This window comes from Scylla paramamosain, chromosome 21, assembly GCF_035594125.1.
Source record: "Scylla paramamosain isolate STU-SP2022 chromosome 21, ASM3559412v1, whole genome shotgun sequence".
Classification (NCBI taxonomy): Eukaryota; Metazoa; Arthropoda; class Malacostraca; order Decapoda; family Portunidae; genus Scylla; species Scylla paramamosain.
The window spans coordinates 9,619,838-9,639,834 of NC_087171.1; the positions used below are offsets into that span (position 1 = coordinate 9,619,838).

Below are 19,997 nucleotides of genomic sequence, written 5' to 3' on the forward strand. Positions count from 1 at the left end.
TTACTCTGCTTTACATGGAGGTTTTCCCCATTCGTGCTCCAGAATCCTTGTTTAACTGTTATCAAAATCATGGAAATAAAAAAAAATAAAATAAATAGATAAATAAAGATCCTCTACTATAGGCTGCTAAGTGTAGAATTAATGTGCCGAAATGTTTTAAATAAGTTTTTTTTTCTTTCTGATTTAAAATAAATAGATAAACAAAAACCTTGAAATGACATTCCGAGACAGGAAACGGCGTAGAGGAGCAGTCAACCAACAACACCTCGTCGAATCTTTTCCTGGAGTTTTTGTCTGTAGCTAAGCCCGCACTTTAAGGCTTCAGAAATGTTTTCATAGGCCACATGGATAATTTGTCAGTTTCTCTTTGGTGTTTCTTAGTGATTGCATAAAATTCTCGTTTATCTGTTACTACAAGAATAGAAACACTCTTGAAAACCCGAATAACTTCCATTAGGACCAGTTAAGAGTAGCTGATATGACGCAAAAACGTTTGATAATGCGGCCTCAGATTCCTGTCCTTGAACATGGCTGGCTCTCACAAAAACAGACTACGGCCAGCAGTGTAAACAAATGTAAGGTGAAGGTAACTGCCACACGCCTCCGCTCGCCACACGGTGCTTCCACCCTCCCACGTATGAGCTTGGTAAATTTTTAAGATTCCACCAGAATTACTTTCTCTTAATGTGCATAACGTTAATATTTTAAATATTTTATAGGCAACCAAAATATAAGTCTCGGTGTTATGTAAGTGACGACTAAAGTAACTAAAGGGGAAAATAATAAATGTTTCAGCTCACAGTATTCATTTCTTGAAGTACAAACACATTCACATAACTTCATTTCACCTTGCATTTTTTTTTTTTTTTTTTTTTTGGTGGGGGGCGGTAGGGAACAGGCAAGGGGCGACTGCGACATGCTTCATCTTACCGCCTGCGTTACTGATAATGTTGTGTTACCTCCATTATTATTATCTACTATGGTGTTTGTGGATCCTTTCTATAACGGCAGCCTCTTGTGCGTTATCGCAGTGACACTCAATCCTACCGATGGCGGAAGCACGAAGCCCAGCAACCCAGCAATGACCTCTTTGGTTCACGAGGCAGTTCAGCTCAAAAAAAGTATCACTTTCATTAAACTATTGCAAAGCAGGTGCATGACTGTTTTGTAGGGTTGAGCGCAGCGTTGCTTGCGGCAGTGTTGGACATTGTGGCTACCGAGGCATCACTTCACTTACCATAGAATCTGATGTAGAATAAGAACAAAACGTTAGCGAAATTTACCGTTGTTATCTTCAGGATGCCATTAAATATCAACAAAAATAAGTCGTAAGAAATATAAAGTTTTCACCAATTAATTTTCTTTTAAGATTTTTTTTTTTTTTATCTAGTCTATGAAGTTTTTAGTATCACAGTTCAGACTCATTAACATGAAATGTCAGCTAAATTTGTTTTGCGTCGCTAATAATTGTTTACTGTAAAGAAGATTTTTTTTTTTTCATTCTCATGTTACTTTCAGCTTTTGAAATATCTTATATATGACGTAACTAAACCGAAATTATGCGTTAGAACTCAAGAAAATAAGGAGACGGCGAAAAACAGTTCCACTTGGAGCATTCACAAGGCAGCCCCTGAACATTCACAAGGCAGCCCCTGAACATTCACAAGGCAGCCCCTGAACATTCACAAGGCAGCCTCTGAACATTTACAAGGCAGCACCTGAACATGCACAAGACAGCTTCGTGGAAGGTTCAGCGTGCCACAACGTTTCATCATGCCTTTATGCAATTATGGAGAAAGCTTCTCTGTTTCTTCCAGTCACTGTGACAGGGCACTTTCCCGTTGTCGCGACGATCGATATCCAGAGGCATACAGTGTGGTTCCAACAGTCGGGAAGGAGAGAGGGAAGCAGAAGGGAAGAGTTATACTTCTGCATTCTATATTGGATTAAGTTGTTCATGTGTCCCATCAAAACGGGAAATACAAGCCAGAGTTTGCCATAGTGCCAAGCTGAAGCAGAATGCAAGTGTTGCGTGTGTTGCGTGGTGCACTGGGCTGCGTGCGGCTGCTGGGAGGCTTTCCCTACACGTGGGACTCTGCAAGTGGCTTCTTTATTCGAAGGAAACCGTTGCTCGTCTGGACCGTGACCATCAGTCTCTTTATTATCATCCTCACGTCATTGTCAGTGATCATGTTTGAACTAAAAGGAGGGAAAGACATGCCAGTGATCAAGCTGACAACACTGAAGGTGATGAGCAAATCATGGAATATAGCTATTGTGTGTATGACGATGAACGGCGTCATCGCCCACCGCACACTGGCAAAAGTTGTTCAAGGCATGATCGAGCTTCCTGGCTGCCAGAAACACCGCTTCAGCAAGCTGGACATCATATTTGTCATGGTGTCAATAATAATGGCTCTCGTACATATGGTATCCATGGTAAATATTAGGACGACTGGCCTCATCCCCTACATCGATACCCTTACTCAGGTGGTATGGTTCACGGGCATCCTACCCTGTGACACAACCCTCTTTTTGTTTCCTCTGCTCTTTCACATCATGTGCACATACATCTCCATTGCTCTTGAAGATGGCTTCCAGTTCTGCAGCGCCGTCATGAAGGAAAGAAAGAAAGCTGACTCAAAAGCTGTGTTAGACTCAAAGGACAAGACGAGTACAGCAGCGCTTGTCAACTTCAGTGCCAAATTTGGAGTTTTTCTGTCTAACGCTACTGACTTAGTGTACCACATCAACGACATCCTGGAGGGAACAGTGACATACTTCAGCGTCCCAGTGGCGACAACTTTGCTAAACGAAACTCTCTGCTTCACCATTATAAGCTTCCTCAATATAAACGAAGGAGTCTCCTTCCACGCGGCTATCTTTACTATTATTTTCTTCATAGGTAGCTTCACGCGGACAGCTCTTATCTTGGCTGGACCGGAGCGTCTACTAGCCAAGGTAAATCAGAAAGTTTTATGCAAAGTAAGCAGTTATAACGCTGGTACATCTGCGAAGAGGTTTCTTTGGTTTCGGCTTTTACAAATATGTGGAAAAAAGTATATCATCTATTAACACAGAGACAGGTTAGGTTGTCTTCTTGCATCATCAACACTGTTTCTCTTTGTGGACTGTTTTATCCTCGCATGCAGTCAATCATGTCTTAAGATTGTAAAAAGACACCTTTTTTTTCATATTCAAGCAAACTTCATTGTCAATGCTATAACGAATTAGAGTGGTCCAATAAAAGGGGAAAGGGGCAGGTACAGGAATGGACTAATAGGGACTCTCCCCATCATTTTATTGTGCGTCTTTCAGAGACTCAAACTAATAAGACTCCTACGACGGCTGAAGATGTGCACGCCCAGTGCGATCGAAAAGCAGGAGGTGAGGTTTGTTGGCATGGACTAGATGTGGTGAACTAAGTACTGTTCGCTGGTCTAATAATACCTGTGTTTGAGCCATAAAATCAAGAGGATTGTTAATGTATTAAAAGATTTTATTGACCTAAAAAGACATTAGCGTATTGATTAAGCGGAATTTACGATAAACCATGGACCATGGACATACCACACTTCCCGTAGCCCCACTCACTGAAGGGACAGAGTTTGGGTGGGAGCGTGTCGGTGAGACACTAAGGTGACACATGTTCCTCAGATGGATGACGCCATCACCGCTCTCCAGGACGGACCCGCCTTCAGGATCTATGGCATATTCACCCTCGGGCCACACTGCTTCCTCTCGGTAAGTGACCAGAACAAGTGCCACATATCAGGTGGAATGGGAGAAGGTGTGGAGGCGTGGAGGTCAAAAATAAGCTACAGCATCAACTGCCGCTCTGCCATTATTCTACTTAAAGTCAGATGATGCCAATTAGTGATACACACCAGAATCTGCATCGTAATATTCGTAGCAACCAAACTTTCTTCGTGCGATTTCAGGATTTCATTTAAACTCTGAATTGTAAGTCAAATAGCTTAAGTTATTACCACCATCAGACCACTAGGGACATGCACACCATTGCACCTCAGACACGCTACCCGGACGAGACGCAACACTGAGGGGATGATCACACCACATCTGTCACCAGTCACTGCGGAGGGAGTATTTCTCTGTCCTCTAGTGACTTTCTTTGTGAATAACCTGAGCTTTCAAATCTCTTCCAATTTGTCATTCTCTCTCTCTCTCAGATGCCCACTACTGCAGCGACTCGCTCTTTCAGATGGCTAGCTTCGTCACCACCTACGTCATCATCGCTTACCAGCTGGACACGAGTGAGAAGGCTGTGATGCGCAACCCCGCCAACCTCCATTACCACCAATAGGTGTGCTGCTCTCAGTTCCTGAGTTATTCATTCACCCACGTCCTCCAAATTGTTCTTATTTCGTTATCAACAACCGTGGTAGTCTAATGATTGTTATTCAAACACGTATGCCTTCATGTTATTTGTTACTTATTTATTTATCTATTTATTGGTTTATTTATGAACTCACTATTTTCTTATCTATTATTTTTTTCAGGTAAAGGAGACTGTACAAAAGCTGGAAAGGGAGGAATAAAAGATGAACCAGGAAAGAAAAAAAAAATGTAAATAACAGCTCTTTCCACCACCTCTGCATTCCTGCATGAAATAATAATGCACGAGTTGCAATGTTTCTTTGAGTTTCCCATAACATCGAAGGTGCGCCCGTTTTCATTCTATGGTGTCAGCAGGACCGTAATACACTTATGCAATGTCCCTCTTACCTATGCAGGGTGCTATTTTGAAGACACACACACACACACACACACACACACAGAAACCATCTTAAGTATATGACGTCTGAGCCGGATTTGCCCACTGCCACCTCTCTCTCTCTCTCTCTCTCTCTGTGTGTGTGTGTGTGTGTGTGTGTGTGTGTGTGTGTGTTCATTTTTCTTTACTTGTTCATTCATCATCTTTCCATCATTTTTCTGTTTTACTTCACATTGTCTCTCTTACTCAACTTGTAAAGGGACAACAACAGTTTTGCTAAAGTACACAAAAGTATTGATCCGTTGTTAGATTAGCGACAATGACTCCATTATATAAAAGATAACTCTAGTACAGACCAGCGTTTATGCACGCAATACTGGTATAGTCGTGCTGTGGATGTTCGGCGTGCACTCCCGTGCGGAAAATCTAGTGTTTTATTTAGCGCTGGCACAATACCTTCTACTTACTGGTTTACAAAATGCTGCATATCTTATCTTCACACCTTCAAAAGAAAAAATATGCTAACAAGTTATGACAGACGGGATTTTTCTGCGATATCTGATAACTCCTCTTATGTGTGCAGTGTTGCGTGTTGGTGTGAATACATGGGTATAGTTACCACCTGTTGCCATTTGTCCAAAAAATATATACACCAGACGGCATACATGTTTGGTCCATCTTACAAACTAATTTATCAAAGGGAAATTATAGAAGACTTGTTACGACCTAAAAAAAAATAAATAAATAAATAAATAAATAAAAAAGACTAATTATATTTCCTGTGAATATGGAAAAGCAATTCGGTTAAATCTGCAATTCCTTTTTTAATATCTAATCAATTTTCTAATATCTAATTAACTAGAAGGAATGAATAGCCAAGCAGAGACAGAGAAAACACACATGCTTAGTGTGGAGAATAAGGATTCGTTACCAAGGTGCCAGTCTTGTGACGTCGGCGATTGTGAACCTTCACACCTCCCTCTCGTCTGCCATCCTCACAACTTCCGCTGCACAGTATCTTTACCCAGACCCTCACAACTTCCGCTGCACATTATCTTCACCCAGCTCTTTCAGCATACTATCCATGAATTTCCTACTCTGACGTCCTCTTCCTCTCTTCCTTCCAGTTTTCTTGATAAGCAATCTCTTTCAAGAGAAAAGAATAGGTTTAAGCAAATATAATTTCATCATGTCTTTAATATATGCAATGAAAGAGTACCTAATTATCTTTTTTTTATAGGATAATAAATAACCAGTCAGTCAGGATTAGATAGTAAATTGAACTCCTGTGTGACAAGTGGCCAAACCTTTTCTCATGCAACCATTAAAGAAAGGAATTCATTGCTAAGAAATTGATAAGAAAGACTTTCTGAACCAAACGATTGTTACTAGACATAGAAGTAGGTCAATATTATGCATGATTTTTTTTCTTTATTATTAACTGCATGAGAGGAGTATACAATGTGCGTATGTGTCTTGTATGGGTGCAGTGGCTCCTTGTCCGACTACTACATAAGGGTACTTACTCGAAACAAATTCCTAAAATTCCAGTAGATTATCCTCGTGGATGATGTCATTTAGCTTATTGTGGTTCAGTGCACATTTACTCATCCTAATGCACCTACTAGTGTCTCTGAATAGTCAACTAATTAATTTAATTTTATCCCATTTATGTATAGCTTTTATTTATTGTCTCTTTATTTTATTTTTATATGTCTTATTTTTTAGACAAACATACACACAGATCATAAGTAGTATAACCAATAGTTAAGTGGTTCTACTGGCGTCCCCCTCTGCCTGTCACCTGGGACGGACCGCTTCACCCCTTCTCCTCTTAATACGTCCCTGGAAGTAACTTTTCATCATCTAATTTAGGCACGGCATTCCCTCAAGGATTACGTCACTGGGAGGTATCAAGCGGGGCGTGTGGCTGGGTGCTGCTCACCACTCATCCTTCAGGCACACTTTTGCCAGACATCAAACTGATTTTACTGACGCTCGTGTGCTGCCTCTTATGTAAGCGGCAATGAAAATAAAAAAAAAAAAAAAAGTTTGTTGAGTGTGTATTAATACGTCTTCTTTCTCCTCTAGTCTGTAAGCTGCAATTGCATTTTTTTTAAGTTTATAAATTTGCTGTTTAGCTTTAGAATTTTATACGATAAAACACACACACACACACACACACACACACACACACACACACACACACACACATGGAAGTCCAATAAACACATTTAGCCTTTCCAAATATTCCGTTTATTTATTTATTTTTTTATGCATTACTTTCTATGTTCCGGTTTGGTCTTACTGATATCACAGATATATCTGGATAACAGTATATCAGTTAGTCATGTGTAAAGTACTGCGTAGCCGGTAGTGTGGGCCGGGCGGGGTGAGGTGGCAGGGGCGTGGCGCAGCCCTCCCATGCCTGCCTGCTGACGCACTCAGCACAGAAATAGCTTGCGGCTTTGGCACCCGCCCACCAGCTGGATAGGCTTTCTTCCCTGCCGTGGTAACCATCCCAGTGCTCTCATTATTCCTTTTCAACAAGTAACATTTTTTTTACGAGCACTAAACCACTGCCACATGAATAAACACGGCACCAGGCTACTAACATTTCATTCTCTTTGATGGATGCAGCAGCTGACATTGTACACACAACAGACACCTAAATCCATAATAACATTAATTTATAAGTCCCTTGAAATTCAGTTAGCACCGCTAGCCTTGGTTTCCCTACTTACCATCCGCGTCCTCCCCGCCATCTGCGCCCCTCCCCCTTCGCCAGCGGCACCCCACGTACGTCCCGCCACCCTGCGAGGTTCAGTGGTGCGGGAGGGTCGCCTACCTGTGTGTGTGCCAGAAGCGGAGGCTGCGGGACGTTTTCACGCACTTTGGCCCACCTCGGTGAGTTGACCCCATTTTGTTGGTAGTGCGTCGGGAAGCTTTTCATTTGAGAAGGAGTGTCAGAGAGGAAGTCTGTCATCCCACTTGGCAAAGAATCTGCTACAGGGAAAGATTGTTTTCGCCTATTTTTTTCCTCCAGTTCTCGACTGTGTATTCTGCAAAGGAAAGTAACAGTGACGGGAGGCGTTTCGTGTCCAATGTAAAAGGTGTGCATTCGTAAGAAGATCGTGGAATGCAGACGCTGAGAATTTTTAGCTGATACGTAGACAGAAAAGAAAAGTGAACAGAAATTTTTGTCAAGGAGGAAATAAAATAAAAACTTTATTCGCATTTTCTTGTTAAGTGTAATCCTCCCGCCAAAAAAATATGGGTTCAACAAAGAAGATTCAGCAGCCATTTGTGTGATACCCTGAAACCTTAATGAAGTGAGAATCTTTGCGAATTATCTCTCTCTCTCTCTCTCTCTCTCTCTCTCTCTCTCTCTCTCTCTCTCTCTCTCTCTCTCTCTCTCTCTCTCTCTCACCACATTTTTTTTTTATTAAGACATACTAGCATGGTACTAAATACTACCTGTTTTGACCAGTGTTTTATAGAAATGGACCATGTTTATCACTAGTCATTCCGTGGCTGCTAGTCTCGTTCAGGTATCCTCTTCGATTTAGCACAAAGAAAATCGTGTCGTTGTCCATCACACATCGTTTAAAGAGGACTGGGTGCTCTCCTCTTGTTTGTCTTGCATTGTGTTATTGTGTCAGAAGTACAAAGAACCAAACAAACTGAAACGCTTTGTGCTCTCTTAAAGACGATTTTCAAAAACCCAACAGAGACGACTAGTCAGGTTCTCAGGAATGTTCTTTCTCCATCGATAACATAGAATCCTTGTTAACCCATCACTAGACTCATGAAAACATTCTTGAAAACCACAGCAACTTCCACTAGAGGCTGTTAAATGTAGCCGAGATAAGACGCAAGGCCGCTTGAAAAATGTGGTCCCTTGTCAACCGATGAGTGACCTAAAAGTATGTATATAGCATACTGAGACAACAGAGCTTTTGTGAACCAAGATTTGAGTCCGTCACGTTTAACAGCACACAGATACAAGAAGTAACTATTAATTCTCCGTGTGTTGCTCGGTACTCGAGTATCTGAGGAAACGTGCCAGAATTAGTGTAGTAATCCCACGTTACGGCGGACTCTGGGAAAGAGGATAAGTAAAGACACTCTAAAGGTTACGGAGATCAACACAAAAGAGTAACTACAGGAAAGGAAAACACTATAGTAGGAAAAGAAAACATAATAGATGTGATGCTTACTTTACCTGTACGATTTTGTTTTATCAGAATCTGAATTGATCTTTAGACTGAATAACAGTATTGACTTCCTCGCTTCACTTATCCATGGAATACAAGATTTCTTTTCACTTATTATCTATTTCCTTATTCATGTCTTTAAGGAATTTGGGTGATATGATACGAGGCATCAATATTCATAGCATAGAACATGAGAGAAAACAGCTGTAATCCAGAATAGTTAAATACAGTATCTTAAAAATTTTTCCCAGAATGAGTCATATGACACATGAATATGAACTTCATATTCAGTCTTACACAATCAATTAATTCAAAGTCAATATTTTGATTACGGAAGCTTGATTAGATGAACACATTAATTTTGTCTCCAAGTATTTGCTGGTATGAATCGTTTCTCTATCATAAATTTTCGTTCTAAGTGTACAGACCACCATATGAGGTGACGATCGTGGAAGTGGGATCTGCATTACCGTTGTACTTTACCCTGTGGCATTCACGTCCGCTTTGCAAAATATGAATGATTTCTGACTGCTCTAGATGTTCGAGGGGTGGCAGCGAACATTTTGAGATCAAGGTTAAGTGTTGTTAGTTAGGGAGGCACACAGGGGCCGGGCAGCACATCCTGGAGCCCCGCCAGAACTTTGTAGAGAGCACGTCAGCACACTTTAGTGGGTCCTAACTATTTACTGATATAGGAGCTGTCCTTTTTTTTTTTTTTTTTTTTACAAGCCCATATGTTGCTGCACCTATAACAATCTATTTTTAACAATCATTGTATCATTACACATACACGAATTTATTTATAAACTTGGCTGCATACGTGTTACACCAACGAAGATCAAAGCTAGTGTTTCATAAGCCAGGTGTTCTCTTACGCAAACAACTCGTGTCTGTTGTTTAATATCTGTACACTCTTTGCTGCAGCAGCAATTCACAGGAATCCTGACGTTGCTGGCGGGAAAATGTTTTGGCTTTTGGTGTGTGTGTGTGTGTGTGTGTGTGTGTGTGTGTGTGTGTGTGTGTGTGTGTGTGCTCAGTTATGGATTGCATAATATAGTTTGACATGGGGACCCTTTACATGTGCTTGTCAGAATTATGATATTATTTAGAGTTCTTTCCTGATACAAACTCACTGTGTTGACTGAAACATGAAATGTGCTCCGAATTTCACTACACTCACCACTGCACGCTCAATGTAAAGAAAAAATCTAGATACGTTGTAAAACACACACACACACACACACACACACACACTTATAAAAACGTTATTTTGTGGAGCTGACCGAGATATGAACTAGTGTACGTGTAAGGACATAAAGTAATTAATAAAGAGATTAATTAAATTTCTCACTTTGTAAATATTAACCGTTAGCGGTGGCTTGTGAAGGCTTACCTCGCAAAAAAAAAAAAAAAAAAAAAAAACTCTCAGGCTCCTTTATTACCCCAAATTCATTTTGAAGCTGAGGTGACCCGAATGCGTCTCTGGTCCCTCGCTGCCAGAAAGTTCCCTCCCACGCCCAACGCCCAGTCATTCCTGGAGCAGCCACTGCTGATCGTCCACGCATACAAGTAAAACTCTGGAACTCTACCTGTTCCTGGTTTTTTTTTTTTCTCCTTCTCAAGACTTAAACTCTTTCAAAATGGGAGTATCAAGAAACATGTAGAGCTAAATTGGCTATAATACGAGTATAATTTGCCATTGCTAAACACCAATGGAAATAATAAAAAATACACACACACACACACACACACACACACACACACACACACACACACACACACACACACACACACACACACACACATCATTCACAATTTTAACTCTATCGGTCCATGGTGGAAAGGGGTAGTCTCATGGACCATACACGGATAATAATAATAATAATAATAATAATAATAATAATAATAATAATAGTAATAATAATAATAATAATAATAAAAATAATAATAATAATAATGTTCTGACACTTGATTTAATGTGTTCTGGGAACTTCCTTGCGTATGTCAACTAGCCTCACATTACGTTCCTGTATTCTTATAGTTTTGAAGGCTACAGCTAGAGACAATAACATATAGTCTGTACTCATTACTATTTACATCTGAGACATCACATCCTTACCTCTTATGAGGCGCTTCCCAATCTTCAGTGATAAGGGTTCGAAGTCAGGCCTGTGGAAATCCTCGGTAACCACATGCTTCACTTCTCCCATCATCTCCCTCCGTATTCGTTCTCTTTTTGCGGTGGTATTGTAGACAAGTAAGAAAACGATACATTTTGGTCTTTGGCTGTCCGAATTCTACGTCTGTTGACACAATAAAGTACAGCATTTCTGTCCCCACACGAGTCACCGGTACTCGGCATTAATACCACAGAATAAGGCAACAAACCAGTGTTCCTGACAGTTCGGAACACCCAACAAGACATGAGCTTAGTCCAGCTGGCCCGCCACCCACAATGCACTGCGGCCTTGATGACGGGGCCATTTTTTTTAAACACTTTAGCAGATTCATAAGGACTATTATTAAATGCCGCAAAGATTCTTTTTCATGATGTAGATTTTTTGTTAAATTAGAATCATGACAGCACTCTTAAAAACCCACCAATAACTTCTAGTGGAGGTGTTAACAAGTCGAGGAAAGAGTCCGAAACATTTGAGAATAAGCTCTTTAAAATAAACAACTAACATGTCAGTTCTATCTTCTTTGATGCGCGTTTCTCGTGAGCAACTTTTATTCATGTATATTATTATTTTTTTTCTAATTTAAATAAAGGTTAACAAAAAAAATTATGTTGCTAATGACGATTAAGACGGCGGCAACAATGATCGTAATTGTAGTAGTAGCAGTAGCAGTAGCACCAATAGTAGTAGTAGTAAGCACACTTAGCATAATAGTTGTACGTAACCAAACACAACAAATGCAACCTTGGATATGTACACAGTTACAGTTATCCATACATTTCCTATTTTTCTCAGTGTCAACAATAATGGAGTGCGTGGTGGTACCCTTGGAGGGAGGGATATACTGATAAGATCGCTTGGCACTCATTTACTCGCACTGGCTGTTTTCATTTTGTTCTAGAGCCGCGGTGTTGGGTCGGTGAGGAGTGAGGACAGAGATGACTGTTTGGGGAAGGATAAGGGAAGGTTAGACGCGTCACCCACTACGTTGAGTTCAAACCAGTTTATTTCCGACCTAACGACGTTTTAGAGATAAGACCATAATTATGTACAGTTCCAGCACTATCTATATTACCAACTATTACAGTAATTTTACAACCCGAGGACACGCGAACATAATAACACTGCCACGGCCTGTTGTTCTCACTCGTTCACTAGTCTAAGGATAAATGTTTTGTTTTGAAAGGTACGGATTGCAAACTGACGTTGTTTCTATAAAAACACATAATCAGTTTGCATTTTGATATATTTGTGTATGTATGTGTTTCCATTTAAGTGTATTTGAGCTGATATTTAATTGTTTGTGTGTGTGTGTGTGTGTGTGTAAAATATTGACTCTCTCTCTCTCTCTCTCTCTCTCTCTCTCTCTCTCTCTCTCTCTCTCTCTCTCTCTCTCTCTCGTTGTAATGAAACAGTCTAAACTCCCAAATGAGCGCAAAACGACAATCAACTAAGGCATAATTCAATGAATCTGGCATCTGACTCACGCGGGGAAGTCACACGAAGGGAATGTGTGGCGTGTTGCAAGAGGACGCAGTTTAGTGACCGCGGCGAGATGCAACAAGCGGGGGACAGATGTGCACCTTACCGTCCGTCATTGTGTGGAATAAAAGAATCCGTATTCTTAGACGCTTTGTTCTCTCAGACTATTTTCAGACACTACACATGGCTAAGTTGGGTTTTTTACGGATATTTGTTCATGTTGATACTGCAGTTTCCTTGTTAAAACCATCACTAGTAACTTGAAAATTCCAATAACATTAACCAAAGCCTGTTGAAAGTAGTCGACATAAGACACCGCAAAGTTTCAGTCTGTCCAAATGTTCTCTCTTTAAATGGAATGCAATAATAATATGAGGAACGACTGACTGGAATAATAAGACGAATGACTGGAATAATTAATGACTGGAATAACGTGAGGAGTTTCTGGAATAACGTGAAGAATGGATAAAACAAGGACGTGGAGGGTGACTGGAATAATAAAAATGGCTGGAATAACTTGCAGAATTATTGGAATGACGTGGGAAAAAAAAAAACAAGGCACTGCTCTTCCTGACGTCATCAATCGTGAGTCACCGGAAGATGAGTCATACTTCACTTTGGCAAGAAAGGACAGCAGGAAAAAATAAAAGTTAACTGTCACATGGTTATTTATATACTGTGTCTATATGTATATGTGTCCACCTGTCTGCCCATCTGCCTGTTTGTTTGTCTGTCTGTCTTTGCCAACCTGTCCACCCCATCTTTTAGTCTAAATATTTCTGTATGTGCATGTCCCTGTCTGTCTGTCTGTCTTCCTATCTACCTGTGTGCCTACTAGTCTGTCTGTCTGTCTGTCTATATGTCTGTTCGTCTGTCTTTTCTGCTACCTCCCTGTCTATTTGTCTGTTTTATCTTTCTGTCTGTCATAGGTAACAATAGAACTTGCAACATCGTGAGACGAAGTTTTCCCCTTGACTGGAAGATTAATCAGGAAGGAAGTTGAAACACTCCTACACAGTTTTTTCAAAGTAGGAATATACTCATCAGTGTCTTTCCTAAGTTTTAAACGCCGAATTTGTGCACAATAAAATGCTGTGGACAAAGGCCAACACTTCATGAAGCCAGGTGGTGGTGGTGGTGGTGGTGGAGGGCAGACTTTACGAGTATATTTGGCTTTTAGAACCTTCGCACTTTTTCCCGCCTGTAGCTTGTAAATAATAAGAAAGGGTTACTCTGTGTGTGTGTGTGTGTGTGTGTGTGTGTGTGTGTGTGTGTGTGTGTGTGTGTGTGTGTGTGTGTGTGTGTGTGTGTGTGTGTGTGTGTGTGTGTGTGTGTGTGTGTGTGTGTGTGTGTGTTTATCTGTGTTTTACCTCTTGGTGATAAAGTCAGTAATTTAAACTTTTCATTTCTTAATATGTTTGCTATTTTTTTTTTTTTTTTTGGTTATTACTGTTCCTCAAATGACATGTTCCTTGTTCTTCCTTTGTGTTCCGTTGTGTCTGTCTCCATTGCCCTCCACTAACTAATACTTCTGCTTTGGAAGATAAACATTTTAACATTATCAAACACCTAGTTTTATCTTTTCTCATAATTAATTCCTACTGCACCTTGTTCTTCCATCATTTCTTATCAGATCTGTGTGTGTGTGTGTGTGTGTGTGTGTGTGTGTGTGTGTGTGTGTGTGTGTGTGTGTGTGTGTGTGTGTGTGTGTGTGTGTGTGTGTGTGTGTGTGTGCGCGCGTGAGTGTGTGTGTGTGTGTGTGTGTGTGTGTGTGTGTGTGTGTGTGTGTGTGTGTGTGTGTGTGTGTGTGTGTGTGTGTGTGTGTGTGTGTGTGTGTGTGTGTGTGTGTGTGTGTGTGTGTGTGTCTAAGAGGACGTGAGCTTCTTTGTCATATGGCTTAGAAAATACAAAAGCTTAAACCTTCAGAACTTCTGATATGTAGGACATCTCTAGCTGCCCGTACGAAGTTATATGCAACCGGTAATAGTCACACATACTCAAGGTGTCGAGGGGGAAAGGAGTAAAAATGTTGTATATTATGTACAGGTCACCATTATAGCCGCAACATCTGCTAGTGTTTTAACTCGCCGGTCCCCCGAGTGAGATTGAGGAGCCAGACTCTTTATCTTGTTGTGTTTGGGGAGATGAAGCGACAACCTGCGCCTTCTGCCTCACAGCTTATGAGCGCTCGCCAGGCTTTTTAAGCTGATTTGTGAATTTAACAGCTCGTGTAAGAAAAAACGATAAGTATTTCTACACATTTTTTTGGAAAGCAGCAAAACAACAACAGTAATTATTTTCGTTGCTTTTATGACCAGCCTTGATATAAAGCACTCACTCCCACAGCCACGGATTAAGGTTATATCTGTCCTCTGTTGGCCCTTGCATGCCCGGCCACAACTTGAGCCACGCACATCCTTGACACATACACACACAAGGAGATGCACCTCACATTACTATTCAGCTTCGTTCTAATCGCTACGTCACCTCTCAGTTGAACATAAGAACATATGGGAAGCTGCAAGAACCAGTAGGCAGCCCCCATATAAGTGGCAGCCCCCATATAAAGCATACATATCTATATTTATCCCTATCTATCCCTGTCCATATATTTATCTAATCTTTTAAAACTTCTTATTGAATCTGCATTAACAACCAGATTATTGAGTCAACATGACAGCGTGTAATACCATATTTTCATTAAAAACTATCTACAGCTTTCGGTACGACGTTAGAACTTTCCAAAATAGGAGTAAACATACTAACCTCTTTTCATTGGAGGCTCTGTTCGGCTCCTCCAGTAACTATTAGGCCAGGCATCGCAAACACGCTGTGCTAGTGAGCCAAGGGGCGGTTGCTGTATATGACAAGACAGTATTTTTTTCATGATGAATTAATGGGATGTTATTAAACTATAACTCTCGAGGGAACACCTCCCCTGTTCTCTCCCTTCTTTTATTTCTTTTGGCACTAGTCTTCGCCTGTGCCGGGTGTTATATAGGGACAAACACTACCTGTAAAAGTAAGATTTCGTCATCGCCGTTCTTCACAGCATCTCATCATTCCATAGTCAGAGTCTTTCATTGTAGGGAATCGGAATGAAGCTATTATATGCATTATAAATATGCGATAAAATATAAAAAAGAAAGACGAGGCAGTCGTCACCAAATTAAAGAAAACATACCTTGATTGCACAGTGCGAGGAAAATGACAGTATCATGCCTTTGAGGTGGGAGGTAAGGGCCTCCTGAAGGGTGCTTTTGCCACACTCAAAGGGTGAAGAAGGAAGACGAGACTATGCACTTCATGATGGAAACATTAACGCCTCTTGAGTGAGACAAGAGGCAGGCGGCAACAGGACCACATTTTGAGGCAATAATTGAAACGTGGGCACTGAAAATGTGTGGTTAAGATTTAGTATGCTGAAAAATGCTTAATGGTAATAGGCGGTTCGACAGACAGACTAAAGACCTTATTCCCAAACGAATGTAAGAAAACTGCTAGGGTGAAATACTGGTTTGGGTCTTGGGTTGAAGGAGTTTTACATAAGAATCAGATAGTGGAAGCAGTTGGTAATATATGAAACATGTGTGTGTGTGTGTGTGTGTGTGTGTGTGTGTGTGTGTGTGTGTGTGTGTGTGTGTGTGTCTGCCGTATATTTGTTTATTTGCCTATTTACTTATTTATATTTGCATGTGTATTAGGCATATATATGATTAGCACAGCACCTCATCAGTTCTTTGTTAGTGACAGGATGCAATAAGCGAATCATTTTCAACACATCCCGGCCACTGAGATACTCGCACACACTCAAGTATTCTGCGCAGTGGAGTGTGTTATCTCTGCTTGTACCTCAATTTTAGCTCTTCTTCTTCTTCCTCTTACTCCTCCTCCTCCTCTTCCTCCTCCTCCTCCTCCTCCACACACACACACACACACACACACACACACACACACACACACAAACCCACATACTTCGTAGCAATGTCTTGCATAACACAGTTGATCCATAGCTCTTGTCTCTCCCTGCAGGACATCGCCTTTGCTGACGCCACGAAACAAAGCGAGAAGGAGCAATGTTTCCTCATATGTATAAAGTGAGGTAAGGTGGCTGGGGCGGGCTGGGGCAAGTAGCGAGCATCGGATGACTAGGAGGGATAAGCTAACTACTGCTTCCTTTCTTTTGTGATATAGTAGTGGGCAAAAGTCGAGTAACATTCAAACACACTAACACTCATTTTCCCTCAGTCTTAAGCCCTCCATCTGCTGAAATTATATTAGTTTTTCGGTTTTGTAAGAAGTTTATCAACAGACCAGAGGACGGAAGGCTGAGAGAAAACGATGAACTCAGTGAATTGGAAAGTGACAGGAATTCTGACTTCGAATGTATCACCGAAGAAAAATTTCAACTTTGCGTGGATGATTTATGAAAGGCAAGACAAATGAAATACAGAATCCCAGACAAGCCCTGAACTGAAGCTGACAGTAACTCTGAACTAAACACCGTGATGCAGTGTTTCCGTTACGAAGGTTACAACGCAACCCTCATCAGTATCAATAATAGTGTCAGATTTTGCATAAAGACAGTCTCTTCAATACTCTTACCAGGATACGTGTTGAAATGTTCCCAATGCCTACACTTAAATTCCAAATAGTCAAGAAAAGACTTTCCTGCAGTATGAAAACGGGAATAAGAAACACAAACACTTGGTCAGAAATCGAGTAACCTTTTGTTCTCATTTCCACTGTGTTTTGCGCCCTTCCTTACCAAGGCAGGTATTCCCAAACGCTTTCTTTTATCAGATGAGTTATTTCTTAAAGGCTACAGAGATGACTAGTCACATTCTCATGAATGTTTTTTTTTCTTATTCCCACTGTAGAATCATTGTTGAACTTCCAAAAGAATACCGAAAGCACCCTTGAAAATCCCAGTAACTTAACTTCCTTTATGACAGTCTCCTAACAAAACCTGACAATTGGTGGATTCTTGACAGATCAGGGGACTTAAGACTGAAGGGAAAGGGCATAGCACAGTGGATGTGAGTGAAAGACGATACTCAATTCTGACCACGACTGTCTACACGGGATGAATGGAACATGAATCAACGGAAAACACTGCATCACTAGATTGGGCCAGCGATGGCTTTCATAACCACGCTCGAGAAGTGTATCGGGTTGAGAAACAGGTGCTCGCTTCATTCCTGAGGGCAGTGTGTTTCCCTCCCGAGCCTTGCAAGCAGCCAACAAGGTCCCGCAGTGCGCTCTTGATATCACTCGTGCCAAATGGGATTTTTCCTGCGTTACGGGTGCGTGTATTTAGGAGTCAGGCTTAATTGTGCAGCTGTACCTGAATGTAAAACTTGACATCGCTTTAGAAGGCATTTAGATCAGCCCCATGGTTCACCGAGAGTAAATGAGAAAGCTGTAAAAGCAGTGTTGTTTACCTATCATCGCATAAGACATAAGTTCATGTTTTTAAATGTTTTGAGCTTTCATTACCAATATATTCAGACGTCAGAAAAATGGTTGGCCAGGTTACCATAAATGTTTTTTCTTCAGTGATGATCCTGATTTTTCGATAAGCGATCACTAAAATCATTCTTCTTAAAAAAATTCACTAACTTTCAATACATGTTAGAAGTTGTCAAGGCAAGACGGAATTGTTTCAGAGTATGGGTCTGTATACTCGTACTTATACAAATGATACATTACTTTGTTCTTAGAGTTCTGCAAGAGTAATTGACAAAATACCAAGAACGTGGTATTATTGTTTTTCGTATTTCTTATATTTTATACAAATTATTTTCACCTTTTTTATTTTATTTTTTGCTTTTACTTTCTATTCTTAATTTACTTCTTCGCAAAATAAAAAATAAAAAAAATACCGCTGTTCTTCATATAACTGTCTGTACCTTACGTTGATAAATACCCAGCATCATATCATCATAGCGCACATCCTCTCCACATCTCGTGTCCCCAGCAAACCCCCAAGGGAAATGACAGGAGGGACTCTTCCCCCCATACACTCCATCCTGCCGCTGAAATAGACGCTGTCAAGTATTGCATCACATTTTAGCACCATCAGATGTCTGAAGGAGAAATATCCCTTGTCTCTCTTTTTCGGTCCTTCAGAATGTAGCTTTGTATGAAGTGGCACTTCTTCACGGAACCGCGAGCCAGAATTGCCTGTTCAAACTCCAAGTGCCAATCGTAAACAGCAGCGGGCAATTTAATGTCTGGCACCTTTATGACGCCACCGATTTGTTGAAGGCTTCCGGTCATTCTATCTTTTTAAATATATCCAATGAAATTGCAAGTCTTCCGTATCCTCATCTTTACTTCGAATAGTCTTTGTCTAATAGAGATAATGAATACGAGCATCAAAGTATAAAAGGGAGCTGCAAGAAGCTAGCAGGCTTGACAGTCCCTGTACAAAACATCCATACTTACGTCCACATACCATCCCTATCCAAAATTTATTTATTTTTTAAACTTCATGTTGATTCAGGTTTAACAACCTGATTACTGATACTATTCCAGTCATCTACAAATCTATTCGGGAAATAATTTCTCTTGAATCTGTTATGTGTTTTAGTTATGACTAACTTCGATAACTGTCAAGATTATCTAAAATTACTCTTAGGAACACAAATTAATCACCTGTCACCTTCTTAATAATGCACAGTGATTAGTGACAATTGTCGTATGTGAAGTGCTTTAAATAAGTATATCAAATATAGTGAAAACAAATACAAACACTGAGAAAAAAAAACAGATAAATAGTTAAAATCATTGGAAGGATGCCACACTAAATTAGTTCCCGAATAGATTTGTCTATAAAGTTGTGCCCCAGCCTTGTTACCGAGGTGATCGCGGTGTTCCTGCAAAGACCCAAGTATCGCAAATAAACATGCTTCAGCTTTCTTTGCAGAATTATTCAGGATAGACCGACCAAGCCGGACCTCCAGTGATGAAAAGAACGAGAGAAAGAAAGGACAAAAGATAAATTCCACCTTACGTTCATTTGTCGAGTAAATCTTCCATTTGTGTAAATATCATAGTGAACTGCTGACATTATCTACACCAACAACAGACATATTAAACAGTTCATGAATATGTAAAAGGAATCTTAAAATGTACAGTATTTTTCCAAATCCGAGACTGTCAAGCTTGCAATTAAGAAGTAAAGATAAATAAAACACACCCAATGATTCAAGAAACTTCCCATGGAAGGCATCCTCGAGGACAAGTAAATATAATGTTTACAAACAGCGGAATGCCGAGCAACACAACAAAAATGGCAAGGCTGAGGATCGCGTACCCATGATACCCAGCTGATGCCGTAGGCTACACATGACTCACGACAGCTGTCTTGACTCATCA

General features: G+C 40.6%; 2 protein-coding genes across 4 annotated transcripts in view; both read left to right on the forward strand.

Annotated features, from left to right (window-relative positions):
• Positions 1-266: 266 nt before the first annotated feature.
• Positions 267-4,655, forward strand: LOC135110972 (uncharacterized). Its single transcript, XM_064023756.1, has 5 exons — positions 267-2,961; positions 3,319-3,387; positions 3,658-3,744; positions 4,223-4,324; positions 4,521-4,655. Exons 1-4 carry the CDS (start codon positions 2,020-2,022, stop codon positions 4,322-4,324), a joined length of 1,200 nt encoding a protein of 399 aa, XP_063879826.1. The 5' UTR covers positions 267-2,019; the 3' UTR covers positions 4,521-4,655.
• A 2,764-nt stretch (positions 4,656-7,419) lies between these two features.
• The window catches only part of LOC135110966 (trichohyalin-like), a 63,258-nt gene continuing 50,680 nt past the window's right edge, over positions 7,420-19,997 (forward strand). Inside the window, exons 1-2 of one of the 3 annotated variants that reach the window (XM_064023707.1) lie at positions 7,420-7,642; positions 16,647-16,716. In XM_064023707.1, coding sequence (XP_063879777.1) covers positions 16,691-16,716 — 26 coding nt within the window. In that variant the 5' untranslated portion in view covers positions 7,420-7,642; positions 16,647-16,690. The remainder of the gene's footprint in view (positions 7,643-16,646; positions 16,717-19,997) is intronic. The other 2 variants (XM_064023718.1, XM_064023729.1) reach the window with 2 other exon arrangements.

Coding starts and splice junctions, on each gene's coding strand:
- LOC135110972 (XM_064023756.1), top strand. CDS start 2,020: ATGCAAGTGTTGCGTGTGTTGCGTGGTGCACTGGGCTGCGTGCGGCTG. Junction 2,962..3,318: donor CGGAGCGTCTACTAGCCAAG/GTAAATCAGAAA, acceptor TGCGTCTTTCAG/AGACTCAAACTAATAAGACT. Junction 3,745..4,222: donor GGCCACACTGCTTCCTCTCG/GTAAGTGACCAG, acceptor TCGCTCTTTCAG/ATGGCTAGCTTCGTCACCAC.